The 23,173-nt window shown below is 34.0% G+C and overlaps 1 protein-coding gene across 1 annotated transcript in view; it reads right to left on the bottom strand.

The window, feature by feature from the left end:
* The window catches only part of LOC137649886 (seminal vesicle secretory protein 2-like), a 38,406-nt gene extending 22,198 nt beyond the window's left edge, over positions 1-16,208 (bottom strand). Inside the window, exon 1 of the mRNA XM_068382827.1 lies at positions 16,057-16,208. Within this exon, the coding sequence (XP_068238928.1) occupies positions 16,057-16,208 (152 nt within the window). The remainder of the gene's footprint in view (positions 1-16,056) is intronic.
* Positions 16,209-23,173: the final 6,965 nt, after the last annotated feature.

The following is a 23,173-nucleotide window of genomic DNA, read 5'->3' as shown; positions in this document are numbered from 1 at the left end:
TGGAATAGACAGACCATCAACATGTAGCTTAGCAAGCAATAATAATAATAATAATAATAATAATAATAATGATAATAATAATAACAGACGTGAGTGGAAAAGCATGTCTGAGGCCTGTGTTCTCCAGTGAACTAGTTACGAATAATGATGATGATGATGATATATATTCATATGCAAATGAGAATCCTTGAACATGGGAAAACCATAGGATTTAACTAACACAGCTGCTAAAGACTTGAATACTTATAGAGTTGAGTTAAAGGTTGATCAAGTCTAAAGGTGATCTATAAACGGTTTCAACTTATGCGCAGGATTGCATTTGTTAACGTAGAAGGTGTTCTTACAGATAAATGGTTAACAGGAGAGAGAGAGAGAGAGAGAGAGAGAGAGAAAGAGAGAGAGAGAGAGAGAGAGAGAGAGAGAGAGAGAGAGGAGACCCTTAATCTAATTGTAATTATCTAAGATATTTAATATAAGCAGAGAACACTGTCATATCAGAGAGAGAGAGAGAGAGAGAGAGAGAGAGAGAGAGAGAGAGAGAGAGAGGACACCCTTAATCTAACTATAATTATCTAAGATATTTAATATAAGCAGAGAACACTGTCATATCAGAGAGAGAGAGAGAGAGAGAGAGAGAGAGAGAGAGAGCAAGCATCCTTAATCTAACTGTAATTATCTAAGATATTTAATATAAGCAGAGAACACTGTCATATCACAGAGAGAGAGAGAGAGAGAGAGAGAGAGAGAGAGAGAGAGAGGACACCCTTAATCTAACTGTAATTATTTAATATATTCACAAAACACTGTCATATGAGAGAGAGAGAGAGAGAGAGAGAGAGAGAGAGAGAGGACACCCTTAATTCAACTGTAATTATTTAATATATTCACAAAACACTGTCATATGAGAGAGAGAGAGAGAGAGAGAGAGAGAGAGAGAGAGAGAGAATTTATGCCGCACATAAATTTTCGTTCTCCATTTTCGGCCCAAATACTTCATTGGGTTTCGGCATTTTACGATCATTCATTATAGAAATGGCGGTCATTTTAGGCACTGCCTACGCGGATATTATTGCTCGAAACCTGATGAACGGTTGAACACTAATATCCGTATCTGTAACAAGTAACGGCTGTGTTGTTGATCAAAATCGCAGTACTATCACAGCAATCATTATAAATGTCATTACATATTCAGCGTTATGTATATAGATGTTAATACGTGTGTATGCTTACGCATACTTTAAGACATACATACACTGTTGAAATTTGTATTAAGAAAACGGCAAATGTCTGGAAACATTTATTTCAGGATTTCCACAATTTAAAAAACGGATATATTGGCGTAAAAGAGTGATTTTGCGGTTACCAACCCGTAAAAGATAACAAAATAAGGTAAAAATTACGGTCGCCTGCATTTTACTGAAATACAATTGAGAACAGTATATTTTTACGGAGAATTTCAGGTTAAAGTTACGGTTTTTTTTAACAGTGTACATACTTATCATCATCATCATCTCCTATGCCTATTGACGCAAAAGGCCTGCGCATCGCAAGGAACTGGCTATCCTTTGATGAATTTAGACAATTAATCCTCTATGAATATAGTCAGTCTATAGAAAGAGAAATACATATTAATATATAGTTAATCATGGTCTTCCACTATCTTGGGTTAGAGTTCTTTTGTTTGAAGTTACACTCGGGCACACTATTCTATCTAATTTCTCTTCCTCTTGTTTTGTTAAAGTTTTTATTGTTTATGTAAGAAATATTTATTTCAATGTTGTTATTGTTCTTAAAATATTTAATTTTTCCTTGTTTCCTTTCCTCACTGGGTTATTTTCCCTGTTGGTGTCACTGGGCTTATAGCATCCTGCTTATCCAACTAAGGTTGTAGCTTAGAAAGTAGTAATAATAATAATGATAATACGGTCAATCTTCTCAATGTGTGAGAAGTATTGATAAGAAGCTGATTTCCATCGAACTCTCTGAAGTATGCTAGGCTATCTACCTCCAACTCGCTTCCATTCATCCGCGTATCCTAAGTGTCTCTGACATCCTCAGTATCATGATATTCTTCTTCTTTTATATTAAAAAAAATCCTGGTGCTTGAACCCTGTGTTTTCATTTGCTCCTCCCCCAGTCGTGTCGCAACTTTTAAAATTGTGTTCTCAGGAGAAAAATATTTCTTTCATCGTTGGCAGCCAGATTACGGCTACGACCAGTTCATCTGAAATATTTAATCCCTAAAAATGCGTTACATGTGAGTGTAACTCTTATTTCTTCATGTAAATAAGCGCATTATTGTTTGTAAGCAAAGTTTTCTTGCTAAATTGGCCATTACATGAAAATACTGTAAATTAAGGTAACGGTTGGAAAAGTGTCACCGAAAATTCTGGCATAAATGGAATTGAGAGAGCACGAATAAGTTATTAGAATGTGGAGCAGCACAAATGTTATGTTTGGATTATGATTTTCATTTTAAAAAAGCATTACATTTTGGGTGATATTAGTGGTAGGTCTACTTTAAAAAAGGAAAATAGATACTCATTAAAGAAGAAGACACATGGAAATTAGTTCTTATCTCTTTATTACTGAAACTGGGTGGAAATCTATTGATACTCATATATATATATATATATATATGTGTGTGTGTGTGTACATACATATATATATATATATATATATATCTATTCTAACACTAATATACACGACCCGTCAAAATGACAGATAAATATTTGAATAGATATACACACTTAGCACGGTTGGCGCTCACTCCTCTCACCAGAGTATGACTACTGAGTCTCCCCCTTATCCGAGAGACGGAGAGAGCTACGCGTAAACGAAAAAAATAAATACACACACACGCACACATGTATATATGTGTATACACACACACACACACACACACACATATATATATATATATATATATATATGGCTGAAATTTTTTAATTCGAACTACTTATGATATTGCGAGATGACTTAGACCAACATAAGCAATTGTGGCACAGAATAAATCGGGATGGAAGTCTGTGGAGGAACCTGGGGAAGGCCTACATCCAACAAAGGACTTTTGAAGGCTGAAATGATGATGATGATGATGATGATATTAGCATTAACAAACGCGATTTTTATACTTTCAGCCACAAATAGTTTGTGATTTCAAATTAACTGTTTCGAGAAAAAAGACACAAGGGGAAGTTCCTTTAATGCAAAAGCGAAAATAAATTAAAACCACTAGTCCATTGAAGGGAATACGATTTCATTTGGATAATGTGTATATTTATGTATTATTAAGTTTGAAATTAGAGTGGTTTTGTCCTTAATGCTCGTGAATATATTAAATTCACATCCAAATATTGACTCGCAAATAGTATATACATTTTTAGCAAGAGGACCGTCGTAGAAAAAACTAGTAAAAAGCAAAATAACTTAATGAAGGATGAAACCGGAAAATACAGATAACTGACAGAATGATTATTTTCCATAAAAACCTAAGTTTAACAATAAAACTTTTTTTTTTTTTTTTTTTTTTTTTTTTTTTTTTTTTTTTGGTAAAACCAAACTTTTTTTTCCCCGCTGAATCCCCTCGTCCAACAGTAAAACATTTTTGCCTTAGAAAGGTGGTGCGGGTGGGGGGGGGGGGGGGCACTACCCGTGCAAACCTCCCCCCAACCACTGGATCCGTTAGTGAGTATGGAATACTCAAGTAAAGATATTATTCTAGGTGAATCCAGGAAGACCTTAATATTCAGTAGCTCTAACGCATGTATTGGTCTTTAATACTTGTTTTAAATTTAAATAAAAAAAACAAAAACATTATCATATGAGACTAAAGGCTCAGAGACACGGCAATCAAGGCAGCATTTATTGCTTTAAGAATTGCCAAGGCTTAAGAAAATCGACAGAAAACATTAGCCCTTTTGAAACTGAACTTTGGAGCTATTCAAATCCCTGGCTTACGGCGCCATCTGTGGGCTTAAGAGTTCGTTTAAATGACATGAATTTAAGTGGTGTGTAATCTTCGCATAGCAAGCCTCATTAGTAGTTTAAAATCCGCTCATGAATGGCAGAGGCAAGGGACAGTGACAATGTTATAACAGGATAATGCTCTAGAGACTGATTATATATACATATGATAACGCTTAAAACGCTTCTAGAAGATTAATATTACTGCTAGATCTTTGCTGAGAGAGTATCTGTAACGTTTAAAATGCTTTCAAAAGACTGAAATCACTACCAGATCTTTGGTCTATTATTATTATTATTATTATTATTATTATTATTATTATTATTATTATTATTATTATTATCATAATTATTATTAATTGATCAGCGCTCAATCCCTCTCTCCACACAAGCTAGGACAAGGGAGAGCCAGGCAATGGCTGCTGATGATTCAGCAGGTAGACCTATAGGCTCACACAAACCCCAAGCCCACTCTCCACACAAGCTAGGACAAGGGAGAGCCAGGCAATGGCTGCTGATGATTCAGCAGGTAGACCTATAGGCTCACACAAACCCCAAGCCCCCTCTCCACCAAGCTAGGACAAGGGAGGGCCAGGCAATGGCTGCTGATGATTCAGCAGGTAGACCTATGGGCTCACACAAACCCCTAATCTTTAGATCACAAGCATGGTGAGGTTGCAGGAAATACAAAAAACTATTGAGTTTAAGTATGACTCGATCTCCCGTCCAACACAACGCCAGGTAGGGACGTTTCCTATAGACCACCACAACCTTTATCTTCTTGAATATCGGTAGGGCTTCACTTTTAATCTCCACAATCGCAAATGTACGGTGCAAGAATTGTATTAGCTAGTCATATCTTATTATCATTATCGTTATTAACTGCTAAGCTACAACCCTAGTTGGAAAACCAGGATGCTATAAGTCCAGGGGCTCCAACAGGAAAAATAGCTCAGTGAGGAAAGGAAGCAAGACAAATAAGATATTTTAATAACAGTAACATTGAAATGGAAATGTCCTATATAAGCTATAAAAACTTTAACAAAACACGAAGAGGAAAAATAAGATAAAATAGTGTACCCGAGAATACCCTCAAGCAAGAAAACTCTAACCCAAGACAGTGGAAGATCAGGTTAAGAGAGATTACTCAAGTGCCATATGTGGATGAGATCATGATGAGGGGTAGATGGAGATGGTTTGGGCATGCTCTTCGCACTCCCCAAGAGAAATTAGGTCACCAAACTTTCAACTGGGCTCCACAAGGCGCTAGAAGAGTTGGAAGACCCAGGCCTACATGGCTGAGGACTATGAAGTGTGGATTAGGAGATGTTGAATAGGGAACTATTGATTTAAAAGCTCAAGATAGAGACGACTGGTGAAATCTAACTGAGGCCCTTTGCGTCAATAGGCGTAGGAGATGATAATGATGATGAATCACATCTGTGCCTCCTCTCGTTTTTTTATGGGATATCACAATGAGTTTTTTACAGATTTCAGTATATATTTTCAAGGAGACATCACCCACCATAGGGCTGCGGTGACCGATGCGGTAACGTCCCTGACTGGTGAACGCTAGACTGGCCTTTGGACGCTGCAACCTCACCATCCTTGTGAGCTAAGGATGGGAGGTTTGGGGAAGCCTATAGGTCTATCTGCTGAGCCATCAGCATCCATAGCTTGGCCCTCTTTTGATGGAGAGGGGACTTGGGCGCTGATCCTATGTATATATGGTCAGTCTCTAGGGCATTGTTCTGCTTGATAGGGCAATGTCACTGTCCCTTGATTCTGCCATTCATGAGTAGCCTTTAAATATATAAAAGGTTTGCATAATGGAGTTTACCTTACTTCAGAAGTTGAAACACAGCTAATAATAGAACATTAAGTAAATATATATTAAATATTGGATAAAGCATCTTTTATATAAAAGCTAATAATAAGATATAAAATATATTTAGTTAAGACATATTTTATCTTCAAGTGTTAAAAAAACTTGTACGTTAATCGTCTCTAAAAACTTTAAAAAACGATATTTTCACTCGACGAATATATTATTTCAGTTACTGTTTTAGCAATAGTTAAAAGTAATCATGTGGTCGAAATGTTATAGTAACTATTATTTCTGATTTTGTATCAAATTTTTAAAAGATAATATATAAGAAGAATATTAATCTTCCAGTAGTTTCATGGCCTATTTAGGAAAGGATTTAAAGGCTTTTTTTCTGTTTTAGCTACACACAGTATGGAGGCGAAAAAAAAAGAAAAAAAAGAAAAAAAGAAAAAAAGCCGACACGTTTAAAACTGACTTCCTTTGCAAATATCAAAACGAAATTTTCAACGAAAAAGTTAGTTTTGAAACTCGGAGTTTGACGTCACGTGCGCTTATAGACGAAACCTAAAATTGTCAACTCTGTTTTTTTTCTATATACTTATTCGGAATTATTTTATCAACAAGAAAATAGTTGGTTATACGTAGTTTGATTAGAATTTGTATTGAGTAATAGTATAATAATTCATAGTTCTCAGCAATGTAGGCCTGGGTCTTCCAACTCTTCTAGTGAAGTAGGAGATGATGATTGGAGAAGTATTGATTTAAAAGCTCAAAGACATCGCGCCACCAGGCCATTGCCTTAGATGATTCTGCATTTTTACTTTAGATTATCTTAAAACTTTTCCAATTTCCTTAAATTTAAAAACTAGTAAAACTGAAATTACCTTTAAGAAATACCATTACCTTAAATATTACCGTGAAACAATGTAAATAACCTCAAACTAAGACGCTGCTGCTTTTTTACTTTAGAATACCTTAAAACTTCTCCAAATTCCTTAAATTTTAAAACTAGTAAAGCCGAAATTACCTTAAAAATATAATTAAAACCAATATTACCTTAAATAATTGCCTTAAATATTTCCTTAAAACAATGTAAATTACCTCAAATTAAGGTATTTGCCTTAAAAGTTTAAACCTTACCAGTCACATGCATAAATTCTAAATTGCTTAACCTGAGTTTTAAAAGGGACAAATGGGAATTAGCCAGTCTCCCCTACTAGACACAAGTTCCAGGAAGCGATTTCAACATTCCAGATATTCCCATTCAGTAGAACTTTAGCCCTCACGTGAATGGGTTGGAGGTAAGAAACTTATGATTTTGGGGTTGAAAAGAGTAATGCCAAATATGACCTGAACTAGTTTCTAATTCTTAGAGTTTCAATTAATTCAAAAGAAATGTGGGAATTTCTATGATTTCAGAACACAAAATAAGTGAGAATAGCTACCAGGTGTATAATAGCAGTAATTAATTAATTGTTTGATGCAAATATCAGGAAATATTTAGTTGCAAAGTATCATTATTATTATTATTATTATTATTATTATTATTATTATTATTATTATTATTATTATTATTATTATTATTATTAGCTAAGCTACAACCTTAGTTGGAAAAGGAAGATGCTATAAGCCCAAGGTCTCCAACAAGGAAAAATAGCTTAGTGAGGAAAGGAAATAAGGACACAAATAAACGATATAAGAAGTAATGAACATTGAAATTAAATATTCTAAAAACAATAACAGCATTAAAACAGATATTTCATATATAAACTTCAAATAGACTTATGTCAGCCTGTTCAACATAAGAACATTTTCTGCAAGTTTGAACTTTTCCATTTACGTTTTCGTACGTTGTATGAATGGAATCAATTCATAGACTTTCCTTGTTAGGAAATGAAAGATGAATAGTTTCAATTGTATCAGGTGTCTCAGAGCACAAGATGAGTAACCTGGAGAATGTTATGGTCTGTACCGCACGTGTACCGCACATGCTTGTACACTGTATTATTATTATTATTATTATTATTATTATTATTATTATTATTACTTCCTAAGCTACAACCCTAGTTGGAAAAACACGATCCTAAGCCCATGGGCTCCAACAGGGAAAATAGCCCAGTGAGGAGAGAAAACAAGCAAAAACAATATGTTAAGATCATTAACAACATTAAAATAAACATTTCCTACACAAACTATAAAAACTTTAACAGACCAAAGAGGAGTAGGAATAAGGTAGAATAGTGTGCCCAAGTGTACTCTCAAGCAAGAGAACTTCAAATGTTCAAACTTGCAGCAAATATTTTTACGTTGAACTGACTCACATAAGTCTTTTTATAGTTTACATATGAAATATCTGCTTTGTTGTTGCTATATTTCTTTGTTGGAGCCCGTGGGCTTATAGCATCTTGCTTTTCCAACTAGGGATGTGGCTTAGCTAGAAATCATAATAATAATAATCCGCACAGGTCAAATTTCTGGAGGAGACAACATAGAAGAAGGTAAATTTCTGAAGGGGATTCAATGATACATCGTGAAAGTAAATAAACACTAAGTAAACACGACACAGGAAGGCCAGAGAAAAGAAATTTTTGACGAAAAGTCGAATTTAATTTAGCAGAACGATCTCAAAACAAAGAAGTAGAAAAAATGGAATCAAATCAGAAATGACTCCTAACATTAGTTGAACATTCAAAAATACATTTGCAACAAATGTGTACATAAGGTAATGAGAATGGGTGGTGGTGGTGGTGGTGGGGGGGGGGGGGGGGATTATTCTTACCAAACAAAAAAAAAAACATTAAGTGTAAACGCTTTCAAGAACTTCCCTATTTTTCCTGCAAAGCGTGAAATAACGGGCAAATAGCCAGCTCCGAAACTTCAACTTTAAAAGCGGTAGCCAGGCACACAAAAGCAATTAAGACTCATTATGCAATTAAACTATGGCTAAATGCTTTGCAAGTTCAACGTAAGGCTGCGTTTTAGATTTATAACTTTCATTACAGAGAACTGGACATTGTGTAAACACCCCGCAAGTTTTAATGGCTTTCAGACACGATAGATCCGAAGGGGAAATTAGTTGGGTTATTGTGCTCTAAACGCTAAAAAAGGCCAGATGACATGGGGGGGGGGGGGGGGGCGGGGGGCGGAGCCAAGTCTGTCTGTTGTGGTCATTCTCGATATCATGGTAATATTGGATTAGTATCATGTATGCAGATTTTTTTTATTCTGTAGAAGGGGGAAATTTCATATATATATATATATATATATACATTTATATATATGTATATATACATATATATATACATATATATATATATATATATATACATTAATATATATGTATATATATACACATATATATATATATATATATGTATATATATACATATATAATATATATATATATATATATATACACACACACACACACACACACATATATATATATATATATATACATATATATATATACATAAAAGAGAATCCCTGAATCAATTCAAAACCTTTTTCTACTTACTTTCAATATTCATACTTTTCACTAGAATAGCGAAATTAAACAAAATATCAGCACTATTCTATTAATGGGGACAGTTTTGTTATTATAGCACCAAAAAGCGTAACAAAACTCACAAAAGTAAAATAAAATGTTGAGATTTCGATAATTTAGAAAAAATCAGGACTCTGGTCATGTTAAATTAGATTAGTATCACTCGTAAGTTGCATAAATCTCAAAAGACAAAGATGCACTTAACGAAAGTGTTAATTTCTATGGAATATTGCTCGGGGAGGATGAGCCACTAGGCGATCACAGACTACTAAGAGGAAAAATCAAGAGAAAGCGTTCTTGATGTTTCGTTAAAAAAAAAAAACAGAAAAAAGGAAAAAAAAAAAAAAAAAAAAAAAAAACAAACATAAATCTCAAAAGACAGATGCATTTAACGAAAGTGTTTTTTTTTTTTTTTTTTTATAAAACAAATTTCCTTTAATATTTTAGCAGTACGTAAAAGTAAAAAACCTAAGAATTAAATTTAGATTTTTCAAATTTATTTAAAAATCCCTTGATGTTGAAAGTAGGTGAGCTTTTCTGACAGGAGTTTGTCGTCTGATAGTCCGGTTACCTGTATTGCGTATAGTTCTCCAAAAGATTTAAGGTTTAAGAGCCACTTATGAATGGCAGAGGCAAAGGACAGTGGCATTGCCCTAGCTAGCAAAACAATCATATAGAGACTGACCATACATACATATGATCAGCGCCCAAACCTCCTCTCCACCCAAGCTAGGACCAGGAAGAGTCAGGCAATGGCTGCTGATGACTTAGCAGGTAGATCTGTAGGCTCCCTAAGTGGGTCCTGGCCTCCCCCAAACCCACCATCCTTAGCTCACAAGGATGGTGAGGTTACAGACACTACAAGAAACCATCGAGCTTTATCGGGACTCGAACCCCAGTCCAACGTTCGCTAGGAGGGACGTTTCCAATATGCCACCACAACCACCGAGTATATTTCAAGCAAACTTGGTATTACGCCCATGTGGGCGGAATGGAAGTATGTTTATTTGAATGGAGACTAGGTCCCATCTTAAGAGCAGATTGTAATTATATATTCAAATTCGTTCAAAACATATCTCACTGGACCAGGATAAGATGATGGTAAGTACACAAAGTTTTACATGAGATTAGGGCGAAATATTTTATATATTCTTAAAAAAAAAAAACACCCAGGCTACAGTTTAAAATCATACTGATGTAGTGTAAATTCAAATTTTCTCAAAGCCAGGCCCCCAGAGCAAGATGACGTCACAATAAGATTTAAAAATTCGATAGAAATATCAAGGAATTCAATAGTAAATTTTTTTTTTGCGAGGCAGATTTGCACCGACTCGCAGCGGTGCACTTTTAGCTCGGAAAAAAGTTTCCTGATCGCTGATTGGTTGTACAAGATAATTCTAACCAATCAGCGAACAGGAAACTTTTCCAGGCTAAAAGGGCACTGCTGCGAGTCGGTGTAAATGTGCCTCATTAAAAGAAATTGACTATAGGCTACATCTTACATCATCCTTGACTTCTATTTCTATGTAGCAGGCTATATCTATGATGTACGAACAGGCATTTGAATACATTTGCATAAACATACATCGTTTGTACTTTCTGTGATCTCATTGTCCTATTTTCCATGATTGAAAATGAAGAAATGTATTCCTCTTGCCACCGTCCCCCTCTGGAAAGTCTAGATATACCACTACTTCAGTGAATATTCGGCAATTATGGTCTATTTCGAGTACATCATGATCTGAAGGACTGATTTTACCAGCATACAATTATTATTATTATTATTATTATCATTATTATTATTATTATTATTATTATTATTATTATTATTATTATTAATTGCTAAGCTACTACCTAGTTGGAAAAGTAAAATGCTATAAGCCCAGGATCTCCAACAGGGAAAATAGCCCAGTGAGGAAAGGAAACAAGGAAAAATAAAATATTTTAAGAACAGTAACATAAAAAGAAATATCTCTTATAAAAACTATGAAAACTTTAACAAAACAAGAGGAAGAGAAATTAGATAGAATAGTGTGCCTGAGCCTCAAGCAAGAGAACTCTAATCCAAGACAATGGAAGACCATGGTACAGAGGCTATGGCCCTACCCGAGACTAGAGAACAATGGTTTGATTTTAGACTGTCCTTCTAGAAGAGCTGCTTACCACACCTAAAGAGTCTCTTCTACCCTTACCAAAAGGAAAGTGGCCTCTGAACAATTACAGTGCAGTAACCCACTGGGTGAAGAATTGTTTGGTAATTTCAATGTTGTCAGGTGTAAGAGAACAGAGGAGAATATGTAAAGAATAGACCAGACTATTCGGTGTGTATGTGTAGGCAAGGGGAAAAGACAGATTTTGAAAAGGATTCACTATAAATAATTTTTTTCCTATTCAGAAGAAATTCAATTTATGCAGTTATTGCCTTTTAAATACTTTCTTTTCCGTCATCCACTCACTGATGACTATTAGGAAATGGCTAAATCTAGCATACTCCAACATTTAATCATGTCAATTATTAATAAAATGAATCGTCATTAAATTCAATTTTACACGGAATATGAAATCATATTGAAAATCTCCCCGGATATTTTCATTTGACGAAATCACTTATGAGTTCGTCAGAACTGGGATTCAATTATGAGTATTTCAAATAGAACGTTTGGCGTCACCTCACCCGACCTTTGTTAGCTATTTTTCACTCGTTTATTGATGCAGATTTATTGGACCCAATCCACCGATTGCAGTCTCGTCATATATCAAAATCATGGTCATCATTTCGACCAAAATTCAGAATTCACGTGTTGTATTATTTTGTATTTTTGAAATCTAGAAAGATAAAAGTCTAAAATAGAATTCTAAACTATCTAAAATTGTCCAATTTTATCTGAAAGAGTTATACCATACTGTCAATATGTCAATAAATATCTCAGTGTGTGTAGCAGCTGCGGTCATTTAGACCAAAATTCAGAATTCATTTGTTGCATTATTTTGTATTTTTGAAATCTAGAAAGATAAAAGTCTAAAATAGAATTTTAAACTATCTAAAATTGTCTAATTTTACATGAAAGAGTTATACCATACTGTCAATATGTCAATAAATATCTCAGTGTGTGTAGCAGCTGCGGTCATTTAGACCAAAATTCAGAATTCATTTGTTGCATTATTTTGTATTTTTGAAATCTAGAAAGATAAAAGTCTAAAATAGATTTTTAAACTATCTAAAATTGTCTAATTTTACATGAAAGAGTTATACCATACTGTCAATATGTCAATAAATATCTCAGTGTGTGTAGCAGCTGTGGTCATTTCGACTAAAATTCAGAATTCATGTATTGTATTATTTTGTATTTTTAAAAGCTAGATAGATATGAATAAGTCTGAAATAGAATTTTAGAATTATCTAAAATTTTCTAAAATTGTCTGTAAGAGTTTTGCCATACTATCAATATGGCAACAAACATCTCAGTGTGTAGCAGCTGTGGTGATGAAATGAGATAGTTAAGCTACAACCCTAGTGGGAAGAGCAGGATGTTATAAGCACAAGGGGGTCTAATAGGGAAAAATAGCCCAGTGAGGAGAGGAAATAAGGAAATAAACTATATGAAAAGTAATAAATAATTAGAATAAAATATCTTAAGAACAGTAACAGCATTAAAATACATATTACATAAATGAATTAGGAAAAGAAACTTACGTCAGCCTATTCAACATGAAAAATATTTGCAGCAACTTTGAACTTTTGAAGTTCTACTGATTGAACTATCCGATTAGAAAGATCATTCCACAACTTTGTCAGAGTCAAGTTCCCTTAGGGTGAGTTAAATTATTCGCAATTGTGTAAGAGTACCAATAGGGGTGATTGTGGTAAGTTAGGAGAGGGTACACTACGGATACGGGTGGCAGCAGGCGTAAGGCCCCCCCCCCCCCGCCCCCCATAGGTAAGTATGTAAGGAGACGGCTCCTAGGTTAGGCAGGAAACCTTAGGTTAAGTTAGGTAGAAAACCTTAGGTTATGTTAGGTAGGGAACTTTAAGTTAGGTTAGGTGGGGATACTTGAGTTAGGTTAGGTAGGGAATCTAAAGGTTATGTTAGGTGGGGAACCTTCGGTTAGGTTAGGTAGAGAACCTTAGTTAGGTTAGATTGGGAACCTTAAGTTAGGGTGGTGTTCATGTGTCCGTTTAACTTGTAAGATTTAGTTTTGCATTTTGTCCCAACGTTCTACAAAGGCATCTTCCAGTAGATCAGACAAATTGCTTCAAGAACACAGTAACATTAAACCTAAATATCGAATACTGATTCATTCTTTGGCCTCACACACTTCCATTAAAGGTTTAAAGGCTTTAAAGGCCGTTTATGAATGGCTTAGTCAAAGGACAGTACCATTGCCCTTGCAAGCAGGACAATGCCCTAAAAAATGATCATTTATACATATGGTCTGAGTCTTAGCCCACTTTCCACCCATGCTAGGACCAGGAGGAGCAGGCAATGGCTGCTGATGATTCAGTAGGTAGGACCTATAGGCACTAAAGAAACTAATGAGTTTGTGTCTGGCGATCAGGATTTAAATTTGAGCATCTGGCCATTACTTAAATACTGATTTTTACCTAAGATTACCTTAAAGGTTTTTCAATTTCCTTAAATTTGAAGCTAGTAAAATCGAAGTTACCTTAAAATTACCTCTAAAAATTACCCTGAAAACCATGAAAATTACGTCAAAAACTAACGTAATTACCTTAAAAGTTTAAACCCTGCTGGCGATCACCAGGCAAGGACATTTCCAAGAGGCCACCACAACCCTACTCATTTCACTTCTCGGAGAATTTCATGTCATACCTGTGGAAATGTATTTCCTTTCCCACCAAAAAAAGAAATGCCGGAGTGAATCTCCGAAAAGGAGTAAGTTGGAATGGCAAAAGCACCTCCTTTGCGAAATGGGGCCAGTTGTTGGATCCATTCTTGCTTCCCCTCTCTCTCTCTCTCCTTTCCATCTCTTCGAGAGAGGGACGATGATGATGCATAATAAGGAGTCTTTGTTGCATCCTAAGACACCACGACTTCGGTGGGCAGCTCCCCTCTTCCCTTTTATGGCCCCCAATTTAGAGCTCATCGCTCCCTAAGGGACCTGACGCAAGTACTATTGCCGGAATATGTTTATAGCCACCTACTGCTGGCGCCTTTACTCTACCCAGCACCCTATTTCACTTGCTCTCTTTTTCCCTTCCCCACTCTCTCTCTCTCTCTCCTCTCTCTCTCTCTCTCTCTCTCTCCAAAAATGCTCATGATACATATGAAGTTGTATTTCAGATCTTATGCCAGGGAAATCTTTTTAGATTTTTTGATGGCTTGCCAATGTATTTATAGAAACAATCCTCTCTCTCTCTCTCTCACTCTCTCTCTCTCTCCTTTCCCAGCTGTCGCCTCAGGCGATGCAAGAAGAAGCTGTTCGTATTCCAGATAATCATTAAGATACGCGAGCGTCCGCCACAGGGGGAGCCGCCTTCTTGCCCGTCACTTAAACAACGCCAGCTGTTTTGTACATAAACAATATTCGTTGTCTTAAGTGGCTGAGAATAGAGCCTGGTAAACTATGAGCCTTCAAGGAAAATGAGTTCAATTATAATTAAAGTGGGCTTTAAGGGGAACTCTAGTATAATTGTTGGGGTAAAGGATAACCGAATATATATGTAAAAGAATTCTGCTGTTCTATTTTCCCCAAGAGAGAATAAGCAAATACGAAGATACAGTAATCTTAAAATTGGTATCATCTTTCACTAGCAATACAGATAACTAGGGATACTGTTTTATTTTATATGATGTCACTCTAATTATGATATATATTTTCCCTCCAGTAACTTTATGATATATGAATATGCTCATATATATGACGGTGAATGTATTCTTATTTTTTTTTACAATATTTGGTTTCCGTCGTAAAAAGAATGTTTTATGGCTGAATGAGAAAGAAGTTTATTTATTATGCATATATATAGTATATATATTACATATATATATTATATATATATATATAAAGAGAGAGAGAGAGAGAGAGAGAGAGAGAGAGATGAAATGGTGATTAATATATATATATATATATATATATGCACACATAGATATATACACACGAATATAGATAAATATATAGAGTATACATATATACAAACAATAGTTATGTATATGTACACACATATACTATATATATATTATATATATATACCAAGTACGTACATAAAGGGTGATTTATAATGAATATACTAAATCCACTAGGACGCATAAATGTTAATACAATATAATTTCATCGCAGAGCGGGAAAAATCAATTGAATGTAGATAGAAATCTCGAGGAGTCTGAAAGGCTTAGAAAACATAAAATCTGCCTTACATATTCAAAATATTGTTTAAGACTTATAAGCCAATAAAAGCGAATTTGGAGATTTCAGAATTTCCCCGGGAAAGTCTAAAATCTTCCTAAATGTGAATCGGATTTTATACTTGCGACTTCTTGCTTGAAAATTCAGTTTTCTTCCATTTCCTGAGAAGTTTCAAATCCGACGTGCAAGCTTTTGGCCGACGGTAGTGCATATCTAACTTTTATAATGCTTTGACAATCCGATTAATTCCTCTTTAAAAGGTTGTGGTGGCCGATGTGGTAACGTCCCTACAGACTGGGGTTCGAGTCCCGCTCAAACTAATTAGTTTCTTTTGTTGCTGCAACCTCACCATCCTTGTGAGCAAAGGATCAGGTGGGTGAGCCTATAAAGCCAGGCTGACACTTGCACGAATTTGTGGCACGCCCTGTCACGACTCGAGTCATGAACTGGCGTGAACTCGTCGTGAACTGGTGTGAAGTATTCGTATACCCGTCGTAACATCGTGGCATGTTGTGACGAGAATTTTGAAATGTTCAAAATTTTGGACACGACAAAATTTCGTGACCCGGTCGTGAACTATGCGTGAACTGTTCGTAAACTCGTCGGGACGATGCAGGAAGTGCGCAAACTATGCGCATACTATGCGTGAACTCGTCGTGCCAGTTCGTGTCAGCTGTGATTCTGAGGTAATTTTTTTTTTTTTTTTTTTGATCTTCCAGATCGTGCCACAAAATGTCACGACTTGCCACGACAAATTCGTGGCAAAAAGTCCGTGCAAGTGTCAGGGTACCTTAAGTCTATCTGCTGAGACATCAGCAGCCATTTCTTGCCCTCCTTGGTCCTAGCTTGGGTGGAGAGGGAACTTGGGCGCTGATCATATGTATATATGGTTAGTCTCTAGGGACTTTTGCTACTCGATAGGGCAATGTCACTATCCCTTTGCCTCTGCCATTCATGAGTGGCCTCTTAAGCCTTTAAATTAAATGATTTCAGTAATAGCAGTATTCTCATGCGCGATTCGCTAAGATAAAATAAACAGGTAAGACTATAGTCAATTTTTTTTGTGAGGCAGATTTGCTCCGATTCGCAGGGGTGCCTTTTTCACTCGGAAAAGTTTCGTGATCGCTGATTGGTTGGAGAAGATAATTCTAACCAATCAGAAAGCAGGAATCTTTTCCGAGCTAAAAAGGGCACCGCTGCGAGTCGGTGCAAATCTGCCTCTCTAAAAAAAATTGACTAGAGATCCGATTGGCACATTCATATCGTTAATCTGTTTAAATTATGTAAAATCATTAAAAATGCTCAGGTTTGGACAGATTGGAAAGCTAACATCGAAAAGGTTTATGGAAAAGAAAAACTTAATCTTTATATCTACTATCGCTGTTTTTTTTTTTTATTTTATTTTATTTATTTATTTATTTTTTTAGCAATACTGTCTTACAATTAATATCTTGGAATATTGTTTGGGAAAATCTTACATCTTCAATAATGTTATTTACATATTTTCGGTACCCAGGTATCACTAAAGTTTCTTGTATAGTAATCTAATATGAAGTGAAGATCCTAAGAATCACTTAATTTCTTCTGTGGTTTATAAGGTAATATATACACATACACATGTTATTATTATTATTATTATTATTTATTATTATTATTATTATTATTATTATTATTATTATTATATTATTACTTGGTTGAAAACAATGGTTGCCTCAGTAGCATTAATTCTAATATTAATGGGGCAGCCATTGTTTTTAACCAAACATTGCCTTAAAGAGGGTTTATTACCAAAATATTATTATTATTATTATTATTATTATTATTATTATTGATTATTATTATTATTATTATTGTTGTTGTTGTTGTTGTTGTTGTTGTTGTTGTTGTTAAATTCGAGAATAAAAGATATTTATATTGATTATAAAAACATAATAAATAAACTATATTAAATATAAGAGATTACTTGTGGACTTATGGTGAAGAGTTAAAAAAGAAGATACGGAGTTTAAATTGAAGTGGGAATGGTAGAATTAGTGTGAATATCCAGTACGATGAAAAATTAATAATTAAGAATTTAGAATACGATTATTAATTAAATGGAAGAAATATGAATTTTATTTGCGAGTATAGGAGGCGGACATAAGGGGCTGTAAACGTTGAGTGGTAAAAATGAAAAAAATAAGCTTTGTGAAGAAAATATATATTATTCAACGCATATCTGCCTGGTAGGAAAAGATTATTCATAAAATGGCATGAGAAAAAATAAGTGATAGAAGAAAAACAAGAGTGGAGAGAGAGAGAGAGAGAGAGAGAGAGAGAGAGAGAGAGAGAGGTAACTGTAAGTTTATTCGATTTGAGTATTTGGAGAATTTAACGAAGACAAAAGGGATTGTAATATATTATTATTATTATTATTATTATTATTATTATTATCATTATTATTATCATTATTATTCTTATTATTATCATTATCATTATTACAAGCTAGGCTATAACCCTAGTTGGAAAAGCAAGATTCTATAAGCCTAAGGGCTCCAACAGGGATAGAATAGCCCAGCGAGGAAATGAAACAATGGAATAAATAAAACTACAAGAGAAGAATAAACAACGAAAATAAAATATTTCAAGAACAGTAACAACATCGAATTAGATCCTTCACATATAAACTATAAGAAAAAAAAAACTTCATAAAGAGGCAAAAAAAGATATTCTGTCTCAATAAAATACAAAGTAGCATTACTGAACGTGGATAGAATATAGGCAAAGATGAGTTATATAAGTTCGAAAAGGTTAAAGTTTATGTTTGAGAATTCTTGTGAAAGTGACTGTCTTATATATAACGATCCTTGACTTTGACTAATCAGATTATCATAAGGGCTGAATCCGAGAATTTTTTTGCTTACAATGTAATTTCTTATCTACCTAATCCATAAAATTGGTTTCTACTGCTTGATTAGACAAAAAATTTGTTATATTTTATAGGAAGATGTATTTTTAAAAGGGTAAAATTAAATATGAGTGTATTATAAGTGTATTTCGTACACGCTCATACATTTTAACGCAATTGCTCTCTCTCTCTCTCTCTCTCTCTCTCTCTCTCTCCCCTACACTGATATCAGAAAAACCTGTATAAGCTTGCCATTGCATGTTTCACATTGGTAAAGTTTTTATGCCATTGTTATCCTCAACCGCTTGTATATAAACCTTATGATGTCGCGTTAGTAAAGCATTCCTTTCCAGCCCGTCTCTCTGATAAGACCAAGTCGCGTCTTATCACAAGATAAAACTATCCGAGTTCTCTTATGTTAACTAAATATCTCTGGCATCTTATCTTTATTGAAGAGGTCGAAGGTTGTTGCAATCATTTCTGTTCAAATAAATATCGTCGGCAGTATCCTCCAATACTTATTATTGTCATTACTTATGCTTTAGGCTAATTGGAGACTCTCTCTCTCTCTCTCTCTCTCTCTCTCTCTCTCTCTAAACAAGCCCATAATACATGATGAAGTTGTAGTTCAGATATTCTACTGTCGAAATCATTTTGGATTTTTGATGGCATGCCAATGTATTTCTAAAAGCAACCCTCTCTCTCTCTCTCTCTCTCTCTCTCTCTCTCGTTCCCCAAACATGCCCATAATTCATATGAAGTTGTAGTTCAGATCTTTGCCGTCGAAATTACTTTTTGATTTTTGATGGGTTGAGAATGTATTTCTAGAAATTTCTCTCTCTCTCTCTCTCTCTCTCTCTCTCTCTCTCTCTCTCTAAATGTCGTAGGTAACATGTAATCAGAGTGAGATAACTTATCAATCAACGAGTGTTGTATAATCACGGCGGTAACATTTGCTTCAAAAGGTCAGCAAATTAAACTTTAGCTCTATGTACATAAAATATGTTACTTCAATCATCAGCTCAGTTTCAATCTCCATTCTGATCAGTAAAGTTTTGACTAATTACACCGTGTCATTATCACTAGAAAATTCTTCCTAATGTCATGATGGTTTGATATAGAAAATATAATTCTATGTCACATTATTATTTATTACTATCAGGTGCAACTCGAGATGGATATTATTTATGAGATCGGAATTGTCTCTCGTTGATGTCGCTCACTATCACGCAGTTCACTGTAATGTTGCTACATTTAACAGCATATTTAAGAAGGCTACATGATAGCTGTGTCTTTTCAATTGTAGATATTACCATGAAATTTTCATTTGGATATGTGAATTGTTCTAGGAACAATTTACTCCACAGGCAAACATAACCATTCAACCCATACCGAAATAAACGTTTGCTTTGGCTTTTCTATGGAAGATATCAATATGAAAATTGGTATGGACAAAGTAAATATCCATCCCATAAATCCCTGAAAATTTCACGTAGATGTGTGACGTATTCTACGAGTAATTTACGGCGTCGCCGAAAATCAGTCTTCCACGGATATAAAAAAATGGCTACTGTAACTTTTCTATTGCAAGTATCATTACGAAAACTGGTATGAATGTAGTTCATATAACGCCCATCAAACCCTGTGAAAAACATTTGGATATCTGTAAAACTCTAGGAGTAGTTTGCGGGTCCTCACAGATTTTCTAGCTAAAATTCGTCACTTATGAACAAAAGTGACAGCCAGGGCATGCCTACAGCAGGTATGTAAATGAAAATAGGAAGAAACAAAGTTTAAATATATCTAAATTATCCCTTAAGATATCATTTGCATCTATTTATTGGTATAGGAGTTATTGTCTCCACTCCCCCCCGACGAAAATATCTGCTCCCCCCCCCCAACCGGCGATGATAATAAAAGGGAATGTCTGAGCTATGGGTTGACTGGGCTATGGGCTATGGGTTGGGTGAGTTTCCTTCGCGAAAATTTTAACATTTCATATAAGGTCACTCACTTTGTTCGCGACAATTATTATTATTATTATTATTATTATTATTATTATTAAGACTACTACTACTACTACTACTACTATCATCATCACCATCATCATCATCATCATCATCATCATCATCATTATCATCATTATTATTATTATTACTATTATTATTGTCATAATAATAATAATAATAATGATTATTATTACTTATTATTATTATTATTATATTATTTGAAAACTCAAAAGGCCAAGTGAATACGTGAATTTATTCAAGACATCGTTATCCGGCCCTTCTCCCTACGAGGATTCGTCCCGTTTCTCAGAATTAAGGAGGACCTGAAGTCCAGGAATGGCTGAGGATCCCAAGTACCACTCTTCTTCGTAGGGGGTCACGAGGGAAAAAATATCCTTCAGGCAATTATTCTCTTTAATGCCTTCTATTTCCTCCTCGTGGGGCAATTTAGCAGGAGATTTAATGGTATAAAGCCGTAGTTTCGCGTCGGTTTGTCATAAATAATGGAGGTTTTGGATACTGGATTTTTTATTCATTCTTTACTTGGTGATTCATTTGTCACGTGATATTAATTTTCATTTATGATTAACAGTGATAAGAGTCTGTCTTAGTCTTTTTTTTTTTTTTTTTTTTTTTTTTTTTTAATTGCGTTTCTAGCTTCTATAATGAATGTCTTGTACATGACATGGCTGATCTTTTTCTGTGTTATTATTACTTGGCGAGTGGCGAGTTACCACCCTAGTTGGAAAGCAGCATGCTATAAGACCGAGGGCTCCAACAGGGAATATATATATATATATATACATATATATATGTATATATATATATATATACAGTATATATATACATATATATATATATATATACATATATATATGTGTATATATATATAAAGTATATATATATATATATATATGCAGTATATATATATATATATATATATACATATATATCTATTATATACAGTATATATATACATATGTATGTATATATATACATATATATATGCAGTATATATATATTTATATATATATATATATATATATACTGCATATATGTATATATATATATATATATACTGCATATATGTATATATATATATATATATATACATATGAGTAAATATATACATATAAGTATATATATATACACATATATTTATATATATCATCATTATCTCCTCCTACGCCCATTGACGCATAGGGCCTTGGTTAGATTTCGCCAGTCGTCTCTGTCTTGAGCTTCTCCATTCATCATCTCCTATTTCGCGCTTCATAGTCCTCAGCCATGTAGACCTGGGTCTTCCAAGTCTTTATATATATATATATATATATACACACACACACACACACACATATATATATATATATAAATATACCATATTTTTCTTCGACCCATATATATATATGTACATATATATATACATATTTATATATATATATATATATATATACACACACACACACACACATATATATATATATATATGTGTGTGTGTGTGTGTGTATATATATATATATATATATATAAATATGTATATATATATATGTACATATATATATATATGGGTCGAAGAAAAATATGGTATATATATATATATATATGTGTGTGTGTGTGTGTCGAAAACAAATATAGTAGATATAATAATATAAAATCGAACTCCGAATATAAAAAACAGTAACCTAATAGGGTACTTCTCCCGTATGAACCACGACATATACGAAGTGGCGGATCTCCGGAATGAACTACGACGGAGTATTGCCCCGGACACTTACGGACGGCCGGCTCAATCTCAAAAGTTTGAAAAAACCCGGACTGCAAAAGGTGGCGCTGTGATATATTTGTCTTGGCAATGTGTATAGGAAATCCAGGGCCGTTTATTCTGTGGCGGTGGTAGAATTATGTATTAACCTTACCATATAAAAGGTGTTTGGGTGAACTTCAAATCTTCTAGATAGGAACATTAGTTGTGTTCCTATCAAAACAACAATACCAATTATTATTATTATTATTATTATTATTATTATTCATTCATCTATTATTATTTATTTATTATTATTATTAACAAATCTACTATATAGGAGCGTTAGGTTTGTTCCTAACAAAACAACAATAACAATTATTATTATTATTATTATTATTATTATTATTATTATTATTATTATTATTACTGTTTTCATTATTATTATTTTAATTTCTATTATTATTATTATTATTATTATTATTATTATTATTAGCTAAGCTAGAACCCTAGTTAGTAAAACAGTATGCTACTGTATAATCCCAAGGGCTTCGACAGGGAAAAATAGCCTAGTGAGGAAAGGAAACAAGGATATATATAAACTATAAGAGAAGTAATTAACAACTGCAATAAAAAAAATTAAAAACAGTAACTACATTAGAATAGATCTTTCATATATAAACTATAAAACTTAAAAAAACCAAAAGAAAGAGAAATAAGATAGAGTAGTGTGCCCGAGTGTACTCTCAAGCAAGAGACATTATCTGTATTGATTATGTTAACATGTTTAATTAGCTAATAAATAAAGACTGATAATGACTCGATTAAA

This window comes from Palaemon carinicauda, chromosome 11 (assembly GCF_036898095.1).
Source record: "Palaemon carinicauda isolate YSFRI2023 chromosome 11, ASM3689809v2, whole genome shotgun sequence".
NCBI lineage: Eukaryota > Metazoa > Arthropoda > Malacostraca > Decapoda > Palaemonidae > Palaemon > Palaemon carinicauda.
The sequence above is the reverse complement of the archived record's forward strand: the minus strand, read 5'-3'. Positions and strand labels throughout refer to the sequence as shown.